The following is a 13,204-nucleotide window of genomic DNA, read 5'->3' as shown; positions in this document are numbered from 1 at the left end:
GATGGCAGTGTGACTGGCCAGGCAGCGGGTGGAACAGGGAGAAGGAAGGTAATGCCTTGCTAAGATGGAGCGGCCGCTGGAATCTGCATCCTGGAACACATACATGTCTCTGACTCGGTTTTGGGAAATAAAGTTGCCAGCAGTGATCTGTGACACTGGAATAATTCCCATTAGTTCATATAATTAGTGTAGAACACTTTTGTTCTTAAATAGGGTTTTCTGTAGGTTAGTTCAACTGGGTCTTAAGTTAACAGAATGTACAGAAATACCAAAGAGACCTAGCTAGAATTCAAATGAGTAAGATAAAATATGAGAACGTCAGAAAGCAACTGAGTAAATGTTAGGGAAAATGAGAGAGCTAATGGGAAAAAAAAGATTCCAGTAAAATGTTTTAAGAGATTGCTGAAAGAGAACTCTTGATGTTAATTGTATAATAAGGTTTTTAGCTTCCTCACATCAAAGATAACTTTGACTCTTTTTCCCCTTGTGGCCACTGGTTTTGAAATATTATGCCTAATAAATTGCATTTAATTAAATATTAACTTGTTGGTCTTTTTTTGTTTTAAATTCGTAGGGCCACTTAGAGCTTATGATCAGCAAAAAATAATTAGAATTGCCATTTTTGTTTACTATAATTAAATTTAGCTTAGTTGAGTGCCTGCCGCATGATAGGCCCCATACTAGGTGCTATACATAGGTTATCTTATTTAATATGTACTCAATTCCAAGATATGTATTATTATCCCCATTCTACCAACCAAAAACAGAACTACAGTGTTAGTAATTTCACCAAAATTAGACAGTGTGTGACAGGGTTAAGGTTCACCTGTACAGCCTTGCTGCAGAAAAATGTATGATTTCTGTTAGGCTATTTGAAAAATTGGTCATTTTTGAAAACTCTCCTTTACTACTTTTTTACACCCTTGGATGTCTCAGGCTCCTAACTTGGGAACAAGTAGCTCCTCAAATCCCAAGATTGTTGCCTATCAGGATAATGTAGACCTGTAATATCATAGGACTCAGTTTTATGAGGGAAATTCAAGACAGGACAGGCAAATAAGTCATGTTTCCTACTCAGGGAATAGATTTTATAGGGAAAGAGTTGAAACAAGAGAATGAGGTTCTTGAATTATGAATGTAACTTTCAGTGTTCTCCATTACCATGTGATAATCAGCAGTTGGGTATTAATACAGTCAGTAATATATTCTTGTTAACTACGTGTTTGATTTCTGATGCTTCATATTCTAGAAGAAGGTACATGAATTATGTTTATCTGTCATAATCCCTTTATGACCTTAGTGAGGTTGGAAATGTTCAGGTATTATCATTTTTTAAAAAGAATGTGTATTATGCTGTTGGATGTAGTGTTATATAAATGTAAGTTAGGTTAAGACAGTTGATAGTGTTATTGATACACTTTATACCTTTATTAATTTTTTTGTCTCGTTGATGGAAAGATGTTAAAATCAACTATGTGGATTTTCTCTGATTCCATTTAATTCTGTCCATTTTTGCTTTGTGTATTTGGAAACTCTGTTATTACTCACATATACATTTATGATTGTTAATCTTCCTATGAATGAACTCTTATGTCATTATGAAATGTCCTTCTTTATCTCTGGTTGTGATATCAATCTGATGTTACTGTAGCCACTCCAGCCTTCTTATGCTTACCGTTTATGTGATATATCTTTTTTTATATGTTATCTTTCAAAATATCTGTGTTTATATTTAAAGTGTATTGCTTGTAGACAGCATATAGTTGGGTCCTGAAGGTTTTATCCAGTCTGACAATTTCTGCCTTTTAATTAGAGTTTTTAGTTCAATCACATTTAATGTCATTATTGATATGGTAGATATAAAGTTTATCATTTTAGTATTTGTTTTCTGATTTTTGATTCCCTCATTCCCCTTTCACTTTTCTCTCTCTTTTTGAGTCGATTAGTTGTGTCTTTTTATCAAACTTGCAAAAATTTTGGCCATTATTTCTTCACATATTTTTTCTGCCCTAGTCTCTCCTCTCTTTCTGGGACCAAAATTACATGTATGTTAGATCTTTTGATAATGTACCCAAAATCAATGAAGTTCTACTCATTTTTTTCAATCTTTTTTTCTCCCTCATCTTGAGATTGGAACTGCAATTTGCAAATCCAGTGAACTTTTTATTTCAGATATTGTATTTTTTTAATCTAGATTTTCCATTTTTGATAGGTTTTATTCCTCTGCTGCTATTTCCTTTTTTTAAAAAAAAATTCATTACAAGCTTATTTTCTTCTGTGTCCTTGAGTATAGTTATAATAGCTGCTTTAAATCCTCACCTATTAATTCTAACACCTGGACTGTCTCAGGATCAGTTACATTGATTATCTTATCTCTTGAGTATGGGTCATGTTTTTCTGTTTCTTCATGGTCTAGTAATTTTCAAACTGTTCTGGACAGTTTGAATGATCCATTGTAGAGACTCTGAATTCTGTTATATTTTTTAAAAAGAGTTTCTATATATTTTCTAATGACTGATTTTTGTTTATCAGGCAGATAATTTGGGTAAACTCAAATTCAAACTCTGTCCCCTCTGTAGTAGACAGCAGCTGAAATCTCTGTTCAGTTTTTTATCCTTAATTGGACTGCTTAGAGTCTACATCACAGAATGCTCAGCCAGATTTTGTGACCATTTTTTAAATCCGGAACTTAGGACTCTGCCTCTGTATCTCTCTTTTCTGAGATTTCCCCCTTTCTCTAACTTTTGTAGTTGCATCAAACTCTGTTTTCTGGTTTTCAAGCCCATGAGATTGAACATTTCTATTTGACCTTTATCCATTACTAATACCAGCTGGTGCCTCCCCTCAGCCAAAAAGCTGTGAAAAGAAACTCACCCAATGGCATTTTTTTCTTCCAAGTGTCAACTCCCGTTTAGTTTCTGCCTGCTTTGGTTGTTCTCCATCACCTTTATAATTTATCAAGCACTTATTTTTTATTCTATGGAAGGGTTGGCCCAGTAGGAGCTACCATGACATTTCTGGAAGCAGAACTTCCTTGTCGTCTTTTCTTAACCTGGCATTCTGAACCCTGTGCCTATTTTGATGCTAACCTATTTTTCCATCTTTATTTTCTATCGTTATCCTACTATGTAGTCATGTTTCAGCTAAAATGATCTATTTTCTCATCCCTCAGAAACTTTTATACATTCCTACCTTATTTCTTTGCTCACATTGCTCCCTTCAGCCCATATTATATCTCACATTTTCCTTCTGCTGAAATCTTTACCATTTTCTGAGTCTCAGCATAAGATCTATCTGCCTTTTTCATGAATCCTTTTCTAATGAATTTTGCCCATCCTAACCTCATAAGGCTTTATTATCTATACCACTTGCTGGACGTTGAATCACATACTACCTTGTGATATCACTTTTATTGTGGTCACTCATCTGAAAGTATAATGCATTTCTTTTCAACCTAATTATATTATACTCTTCTTGAGGCCAGGAACCTTATATTTTTATTTTGTTTTCCTCCTACAAGCACTAACTCAATCTTTAATTCAGTAACTAGTCTGTTTAATAAATTTTTGAATGAATGAGTCATTCCAATATTAATATTCATGTAAAATGCCTAGAAGATAATCTGGCACGTAGTAAACACTAATAAATATTATCTGTTATTATTATCTGAAATCAGCATAATGATCTCTGAATATTCCTCTCACTCCATCCTTTGCTGATTATTATTTCTATTCATAGACTCAAAGACTTGTGGAATCTTAGAACTGGAAAATATTTAAAGTTGTATGATAAAATCCCTTTATTCTGGTAGATCACTGGGCTTGAGCAGACTCAAGGCTATCTGTCCCATTTCACTGTAACAGTGGTTCTCAGCCAAGTGGTTCTCAACAGCCCTACTACAAAGAAGTATTTGATCCAAAATGTCCGTAGTGCCCAAGGTTGAGAAATCCTGGGCTGTTGAGAAATCCTCATTTTCATTAAGTGAAAATCATCTGCTTTCCTAATTAACGTGTTCTGTTGTCATAGAAAGTTCTCAATATCAGATTTTTATTTAGTATTTCTTCTCTTTATATTTTCCCTGTTTTGAGAGGAAAATTTAAATAGTTAAAGTATGTAGGAAAAATAAATTTTGCAGAACAATTTCCCTCCTAGACATACCCTTTAAAATTGGGAGAAACTGTAAAACTTATTTGGAGAGAGCTGTTATAAAGTTAAGAGGGGCTTATCAAATGTCTTAGGAAGAGTAGGTGTTTCACAGCCTGCTCTTTTCGTTTTACTGAAGTGTCAAGTGTCCCCTGATGATGGTCAGGGCAGAAAAGGGGTTAAACGAAAGCAGCTAATTGCTTGTCACCAACTGGAGTGGGAGAAAGGGACCAAAGGGCAGCCGTCATTCTGCCTCCCTCCATAGCTGCTCTCTGCTTCATCCTCCCTTATTTCTCTGCCTCATCCCCAAGGCTAGAGGTATATACAGTGATGACATTGTCAGAAACAAAGACCTATGGAGACGTCAGTACAGTTTCTCCTCTAGCAAGAGATAGCAGAGCTGTGATCCACTTTTCAAGGTTGCCTAAAGGAAAGTTACAAACATCCCAGTCTGTAATTTGGAAGAAAATCCCAGATGTATAGGCTGCTTTTTCCTGAGTTTGCAGATCAACGTTTTCTTTCCCCTCACTAATTCTGTTCCCTTCTCTCAGGAGCAGTCACATGATGGTATCTTGCCCCAGAAGCCATTTTTATCCTTATGTAGTGTTTGCACTTTGAAAGTGGTTCTTTTCTAAATGATGGGAAGCTTCGAGGTTCAAGGTCACAACTAACTTTAGCCCCGATTCCTGTGTTACTTATGTGCTTATGCAAGTAAATACAAGTGGCTGTCTGTCTTGCCATTCTTTTTAGCAAGAAAAGATTAAAGACTAACTGACCCTACCTAACTTTTCTGCATGTTTTTATAGTATATTTAAAATCTTTCTCTGACTAGTCAATAAAATGTAATATTTCTAGCCTTTTCTCAAATTAGATTTCTGAGATATTAGAACATTTTTCTTCTTTTTTTTAATAGATTTAGTTAATTAGTTAATTAAATTTTTTTTTTTTTTTTGGCTGCGTTGGGTCTTTGTTGCTGTGTGCAGGCTTTCTCTAGTTGCGGTGAGCGGGGGCTACTCTTCATTGCGGTGCGAGGGCTTTTCATTGTGGTGGCTTCTCTTGTTGTGGAGCACGGGCTCTAGGTGCGCGGGGTTCAGTAGTTGTGGCATGCGGGCTTCAGTAGTTGTGGCATGCGGGCTTCAGTAGTTGTGGCATGCGGGCTTCAGTAGTTGTGGCTCACGGGCTTAGTTGCTCCACGGCATACAGGATCTTCCCGGACCAGGGCTCGAACCCATGTCCTCTGAATTGGCAGGTGGATTCTTAACCACTGCGCCACCATGGAAGCCCTGTCACATATATTCTTAATTATAGGCTTTTTGTATTTATTTCTTCTGTGTTAAATACATCATGAAAATAAAGATAATAAATGCTTTAAATACAAAAAGGGGAGGGGTTAAATTAGAACCTTAAATGGTCTTGATTGATTAGCTAAGTAGATAGACAAAACAAAATGAATTTTAATTGACATGAATATAGATTCACTAAATCAAAGAGAACCCATGCAGACACAAGTCAGGATTTTGTTTGAGGATGGCAAAAATACATATCCAGGATTATGGTTGACAGAAAGTTTTGTCAGTGGAGAATGACTGTGTAAAGGTTAGCATTGTGCTGCAACTACCACTGCTACTAATTAGCTAACTGTCGTTGTGTACTTACTGTGAGCCAGCACTGCTCTAAAGCCCTTTACATATGACCATTGACCTAGGAGAGGCAAACAGGATTATAGGACACACAGCTAGTCTTTCCTCCCCTAGGTCAGCTGAACACTAAGCAGTAGCATAGTGGGGGCCCAGCCTTCCAACCCAGATGCCATGCTCCTTGCAGCTCTACCTGTAGTGATGTTTTCACCACAGGTAAAATTCCAGTGTCTGTGTTTGCCGAGCCTTGAGGGAACAAGAGCTGTTTCTCAGGATAGGAATAGATGCTTATTAATGTTGCAAATAGAATAGGTAGAGGACGTATTTTTTTAATTTGAGGCAAAAACATTTAAGTTTGACTTGTATTCAGACTTGTTTTAATAATACTTATTGGAGGCCTACACATATACATAGGAAGTAGTTGTAAAAATTCTGCTTTTGGTAGGAAAATTTAACATCACTTTGATACACAGTTTTCTGGTTTGAACCCACATGCTGAATTTAGAGAACTAGAAATGTATTTTAGTGCATTTAATGAAATTATCAAGCATCCTCATTTCTTTGGAACAGATTTCTAAGAACCTTTCAGTGCTCTAAAACGGTGCCAATAAGATGATTTTTATATTATATTGTAAGAATCATGTGTAAAAATAACAAAAATTACTTTCCTGGTTTTTAGATGTGTGGTTTTTAACAACAGAGGAGTGGCAGGGGAGAATCTCTTGGTAAGTAAATTTAAATTAATCACAACGGCTTAATTTTTAAAAGAATCATTTCCAGTTTTATAACAAAAACATATTCATTTTTATTTAAGATAGCTTATTATGTAAACAATACAAGTTCATTGTGGAAAAATATGGATAAGAAAAAAAAAGGAAACCCATAATTATACGACCAGGGGAACCCCCTTAGTCTATGTTCATCCAGATCTCATATTTAAATTTTAAAATGTAATATATTTCTATTTTTTAAATTAAGGCTTTATTTTATAACTTAACTTTTATACTTACCATATTTTAGCATCAATAAATATTTATCTACATCATTTTTAATGCAAAACATATTTTCTTTAAAAATTAACTGGTACAAAAAAAATTAACCAGTACAATAATACATTTTTAATTAAGAAATTTACTGTCGTCATGAAATGGACTGACTGCATGTTATATGCCTATTTGCCTGCCACAGTTTACATGGAGGAAATATTATTTTAAATCAGCTTTTTTCCCCCTCTAACCCCTAAAGTTTTTGCTAGGATAGAAGTTCTTCCATCTCTTGGAAAATCATCACTCTGTCTGATGTTAACCTGTGAGTTGGAATGAGAAATATTACACTTACTGAAATTTTCTTGAAGCTTTTCAACTGTTAGTCCCTCACCACTTCAACAGGTCAAAGGCAATTCTATCAGAATAGAAAGAAACTTTTTTTCTGGGTCATTGATAGAGAATGATATTAAGACTATAAATAATTAAGTCATGATGGAAATAAAAATTTACAATCATGTCACTGTGTCGGTACATTATGAGAATTCGGGAAAAAAAAAAAAGAGCTCTTGCACTTTCCTTTATAGTAAGTTAAGTCCTGGAGGGGATCAAGATCAACATGATTTCAAAAGCTAAAGTTATAAAGTGTTTATGGTCTCACTCAAGTGCCTCGTGAAGGTGAAGGTTCACATTTCCTTACTTAGTCTGGCCCTTTAGGAATCTTGTAGACAGGTGGTAGGTATTCTAAAGGGAAAGATTTGAACTTGTCACTCTGGCTCTGGACTAAGCAAATTGTTTTTGAGCAGCTCTTGTCTGCTGTGTGTCCTTCTAGGTGCTTCCAGGACACAAAGATGGGGAAGACATGGTCTGAGGCTCTCAAGAAAATAATGTGCTGCAAAGTAAAATCCATTCGGTTCCATAAAGTGAGAGATAAGGATCTGTTCATTTAGCAAAGCTGTGTTGTATACCTACTAAATCAGGCACTGTACAAGGCAATAGAGTGAGGAGTGCACACATTATTACACACAACCCTAACCCTTATTTAGGAGCTTTAACTTAAGTTGCAGGAGATGGTCAGATACATAAAAATATACACAATACAGTGTGACCACAGGAAGGTTTATTAAGGCTACAGAGCATAGGGGGAAGGAGTAACTAACTGCCCCAGGGGAGGTGGCAGAATATCGCAGTGGAGGTGGATTTGGGTTGGATCTTGAAGGCTATGGTATTGAACCAGCAGAGGGGATAGGGGAGATTTCTCAGCATGAAAAGCAAGGTATTAAAGAGCATAGTAGCAAGTACTTATTTGTGGAGGGATAAAAATGATGATCATTTTATCTAATGTTTATTGAGTCCGTAGAATATATCATTATGTCTTTTTGTACTCGATGTTCAGTAATAGAAACAACCCCATGATTTAGGTAAGTGTAGCCACCATCATCCCCATTTTCCAGATGAAGAAAATGAGGCACAAATAGGTTTAGAACTTGTTCTCACTGAGAAATTCAGAGCCAGGATTCAGACCCAGGTAGGCTGACTATGTGCTTATGTTCTTGACCATTATACTGTGCTCCCTCTCATTACTCAGGAAGTGATAGGAATTCTCCCAGAAGGGTAGGGCCAGATTTTGAAGAGTCATGTGTAGAATTCCAAGGAACCTAGTATTGAACCATTGACTTTTTTTTTTAAGTTTGGTTTTATTGAGGTATAATTGACATATAAAATAACTTGGTCATGGTCATGTTTTAGAAGGAGAACCATGGCAGAAAAGTGATGGAGGGGAAGGAGGCTGGAGGCTGGGAAATCTGTTAGAAGGCAGTTATTAAAGACCTATCCAGAGTGTGAACGCAGAGGTAGAGGGGAGGAAGGGGAGAGAACAAAAATGAGGGGTATTCATGGGGCAGAAAGAATAGCATGGTGGGAAGTGAAGAGACGGGAGTCAAGGTTGGCATGTCTAGTTTTGCTGACTTCTAAAAGGCTAATATGGTGAAAGGTAATATTTGCTGAAATAGGAAATTTAGGAGAATTTACAAGCTTTTGGTGTCATCAAAATAACAAATTCAGTTTTAGATATTGAGGGTGCTTTTAGGTCATCCAGGTGGAAGTTTTTCATAAACAGTTGATGTACTAGACTGGACCTCAGAAGACACATACAGGCTGGAGAAAGGAATGGATTATTGGTACGCAGTGGAACCAGGAGGTCAGGAGTGGGTGAGATCGCTTAGGAACCATTGGTAGAGCAAAGGATAGACTCTTATAACACAACAAATAGGAAGGAGGAGAGAAAAAGAGGAGGAGGAAGCTTGAAAAACTTTCTACCCTGAGCATTTAAAGTTAATTGGAAATTTACTTTGAAAGAATGCAGCAACCCAGTAACTTTTACCCATAAACTTGCACAGATTTTTAAAAAATTTCCAAGAACACTTTGGGAGACTTTACAAAGGGATGGTAATTAGATAAATTTTTTTTTTTTTTAACTTTTAAAGAATTCACTGAGTTCTAAGTGAGAGGATAAGAGTAGCTTGATCTCTGGTGTCTTATACAGTGCATCGGGTTGAATTCTGATGAACTGGTACCTCCAGCAAATATCTGTATCATAAAGGCTAATGCCATCTAACTTAAGAAAAAATAAGGATAGCAAATGACTAAAACATAATTATAATTATATCCTTTTAGAATAACTGTTTTTGAAAAGAAATTAAAGGGAGTAAATGAATTATAATTTAATATATACTTCTTGTAACCTAATGGATCACAAAAATGAGATGCTAATATTGATTATTAGAGCTAGGTTTGATATTTAGATCCCTTGATAGTCCTTCTTCTTTCTGCCTTGGAGCTATAAACAGTTACTGTTTCAGACTAGAGGAACTCTATGAGTATTTATACCTCACCTTGTTCCAGAAAGGATTTAATGTAGCGCAGACCCAGAGTAAGTAAGACCTTAAGGTAGGCATAAAAAAGAACAAAAGATGAATCAGCAAAGATCAAACAGGAAGGAACCAATTCTAACTGAAATTAACCCAAAAGAGCTAGTAAAGGTGAAATGGAATTTAGGGTAAGCAGTTCTCCTAGGAGTGGAAGAAATGCAAAAGTAAAAGATTTGCTGAAATATGTTGGTGATATACTTAGAATTTATAAGGATTACTATGGCTCCTGCAGAGCAGAATAAGAAAGTAGAAAATTTCCACCACCACATTGTCCTCATTTCCAATTAGTCATTGCAGGATTGAGAGAAAGCCAGAAGCCTTGCTCACTAGGAAATGAGAAGCCTGCATGTTGCCCTTCCTGGGGCTCTGAGCTGTAGAAGACAGAGAGTCCTAGTCTCAGTAGACTGATCCTCAGATACCCCTGCAGGGTTCTTGGAGCCCTCGAAGTAGACGGTGCTTTTTTTTTTTTTTTTTAATATTAATTTATTTGGTTGCACTGGGTCTTAGTTGCAGCAGGTGGGCTCCTTAGTTGTGGCACGCGGGCTCCCTAGTTGTGGCTCACCGTCTCCTTAGTTGCGGCATGCGAACTCTTAGTTGCAGCATGCATGTGGGATCTAGTTTCCTGACCAGGGATCGAACCCAGTCCCCCTGCATTGGGTGTGCAGAGTCTTAACCACTGAACCACCAGGGAAGTCCCAATGGTGCCTTTTCTTGCTCTCTGCAGATTGGCTTTCAAGAACAGGAATCCAGGAATCCAAGTTATCCACGAACTCCCTAATATTAATGATTACTTTGTGAACTGTAATGTTTCCAGCTTAGTTTAGGAATGATAATCTACAAAGAACTCAGCCAAACCTGAGTTTGTTGAACACTACACAAGGGTCCCTCTCCTTTTGTTTATAAGGTCAGGCAGACTTCTGTGTCCCTAAACCCAACCAGAAAACCCTCCTAGCCACTTTGGTTTTAAAATACTCTGGCAGTTTCTCAAAAACTTAAAATTGAGTTGCCGTATGATGCAGCAATTCCACTCCTAGGTAGATACCCGACAAATGAAAATATATGTTCATACAATAACTTGTACACACATATTTGTAGCATCATTATTCATAATAACCAAAAGATGGAAGGAATCAGGATATTCATTAATGGACAAATGGATAAATAAAATGCAGTACAGCCATGCCATGGAATATTTTTCAGCATTTTAAATGGAATAAAGTACTGACACATGCTACAATATGGATGAACCTTGAGAAGATTATGCTAAGTGAAAGAAGCCAGACAAAAGCTCACATATTGTGTGATTTCATTTGTACAAAATATTCTGAATAGGCAAATCTATAGAGATGGAAAGAAAGACTAGTGGTTGCCTCGGGCGGAGGGAGGTGGGGTGACTGCTAATGGTGGAGGGTTTCTTTTGGGGGTGATGAAAATGTTCTAAAATTGTGATAGTTGTACAACTCTGAATATACTAAAACACACACACACACACTGAATTGTACATCTTAAATGGCTGAATTGTATGCTATGTGAATCATGTCTCATAAAGCTGTGAAAAAGGAAAGCATCCGTCAGGTACTTTCCCGTTCAAGTTAGAGCTGGTGAGGGGTCGGGGGGGCAACAGTGGAGCAGAAGCCAGAAAATACTTTAAAGCGGTGCTGCTCCAAATGCGGTTTGTCAGCCAACTTCTACTTCTCAAACTATCTGACACAATCCCTGACAGTATGAGGGGCTGCGAGAGAACGTAAGCCACCTCCAGCTCTGAGCACGCTGCCGAGGTGAGCTGATTATTTTTTTTCTCACAGAAATACTCTCTTGGTGAGAGAAGCAGCGTGCTGATTTACATTCTGACGCCAGCCCCTTATCTCACCCCGGACTGGCACTTTAAGTAGCTCTGCTTCAAGGATCCTCTAATCCTAAAAACCTCATTTAGTCGATGAGGACACCACTGGAGAAGTGGGGTGATAGGCTTGACGTCATAAAGCTGATTAGTGGTCTTAGGGCATGAACTTAGACTGTCCAATGTCTTTACATTTTAGCTCTGGCTTTAAGTCAAGTCAGGCCGAAAAGAGGGTAGAGATAAAGAGGGTTTTCAAAGAGAGGGATCTTGCCTCAATCTCCAATGCCTTGGGTAGTTACTTAAGGACTCAGATCTTGAGAAATCTGCTCTTGTTTCCTACTGAGCTTTTCCACCTTGGAAGCTAACGGGGTAGGAGGGATGTAGGGCTCTTTCCCCTCCTGGGCCCTGTTTTTCTGAAGGGGGCATTCACAAGGGATTAAGGACCGAAATGGTCTGAGGGAGGAGGAGCGTATAGCGCATGACAAGCCAGGGCACAGTTCAGTTGTCAGACTTTCACCTTCAGGCACTGCCTTTCCCACACTCAGTATCTTCCTACTAAACACCACTGTGTCCCACCCAAGTCTGCCCTTTCCTGAATGCTCCCCCAGATAACCTCTCCCTCCTCCCTCTACCCATCAGAACAACCCAGGAAGGCTGTCAGCCACATGTGGATACGAATTCATTGAATCATATAGAATTTTCTTCTAACACTGATAAGTCCAGTTCAGTAATATCAACTGCTGTAAGTGGTGGGTATGCAAAAGATTGTACAATTCTCTATATTTAAACAATTTTTAAATAAAAAGAATGTTCAAGTATATAAAGAATTTTAGGAACAGTATATTTTTTAGGAATAACAATGATAATTTTAGGAATAACAATGATGTAATAGCTAGCTACCATTCATCGAAGGCTTCAACTGTGCCAGGTGTTCCTTTATGCCATGAGATGTTTAGCAATACTTCTCTGTGCGCTGCAGGGAATCCCCGTAGAACTAGACTTCCCTCTTCCCAAGCGACTCTAGGTAGGTTTTGTCATTCTTGTCAGTGCAGCCTCCTCCTCTCTTGGCTCAGGTCTCACCCTGTTTCCTTATTCTCTTCAAGCAGTTGGTTCTCAGCCCTGGCTGCACAGTAAAAGCCTCTGGGAAGCTTTGAAAAAGTACCGATCCCTGGATGCCATCCCCCAAAGATTCTGATTCATTTGGCCTGGGCTGGAGTCCAGGGGCCTGTGTTTGTCCTAAAACTCCCCGGTGAGTCTAGTCTGCAGGCAGGGCTGAGGTGGTGGGTAGTCCCAGGCTTCCTAGGACCCTGGCCTGAGAACTCCTGTCTGCCTGGCTGACAGGCTCTAAGCCACTAACAGACTGTGCTCATTTATCGGTGTCGCTTTGTAGCATGACTGCATAAGCATGTGCCATGGCTATCCAGAACGTTAGCAGGAGCACGGCATATAGGCTATCTTGGCCCCAGCATTGGCTGGGGTATTGCTTGGGGCCCTTTGTTTTGTGTTTGGTTACTTTAAATAATTAACAAATTCTCAGGCAGATTTGGATACCTGGTCATTTTATATGCCTATCAATGTAGGTGAAATGATTATTCAATAAAGTGCTGGTTTTATTTACATATGCACATACATTTGTTTTCTCTGACTCTTTGTTTAACAAACTCAGTTTCC

At 37.9% G+C, this 13,204-nt stretch overlaps 1 protein-coding gene across 3 annotated transcripts in view; it reads left to right on the top strand.

The window, feature by feature from the left end:
• ABHD3 (abhydrolase domain containing 3, phospholipase) overlaps positions 1 to 13,204 on the top strand; it is a 37,983-nt gene that overhangs the window by 8,340 nt on the left and 16,439 nt on the right. For all 3 annotated transcript variants that reach the window (XM_059894065.1, XM_059894066.1, XM_059894063.1), the window contains exon 4: positions 6,460 to 6,505. In XM_059894065.1, the coding sequence (XP_059750048.1) occupies positions 6,460 to 6,505 (46 nt within the window). The remainder of the gene's footprint in view (positions 1 to 6,459; positions 6,506 to 13,204) is intronic.

The sequence above is a fragment of the Balaenoptera ricei genome, chromosome 14 (genome assembly GCF_028023285.1).
Source record: "Balaenoptera ricei isolate mBalRic1 chromosome 14, mBalRic1.hap2, whole genome shotgun sequence".
In the NCBI taxonomy this organism is placed as follows: Eukaryota; Metazoa; Chordata; class Mammalia; order Artiodactyla; family Balaenopteridae; genus Balaenoptera; species Balaenoptera ricei.
This window is presented reverse-complemented; position numbering and strand designations above follow the sequence as displayed.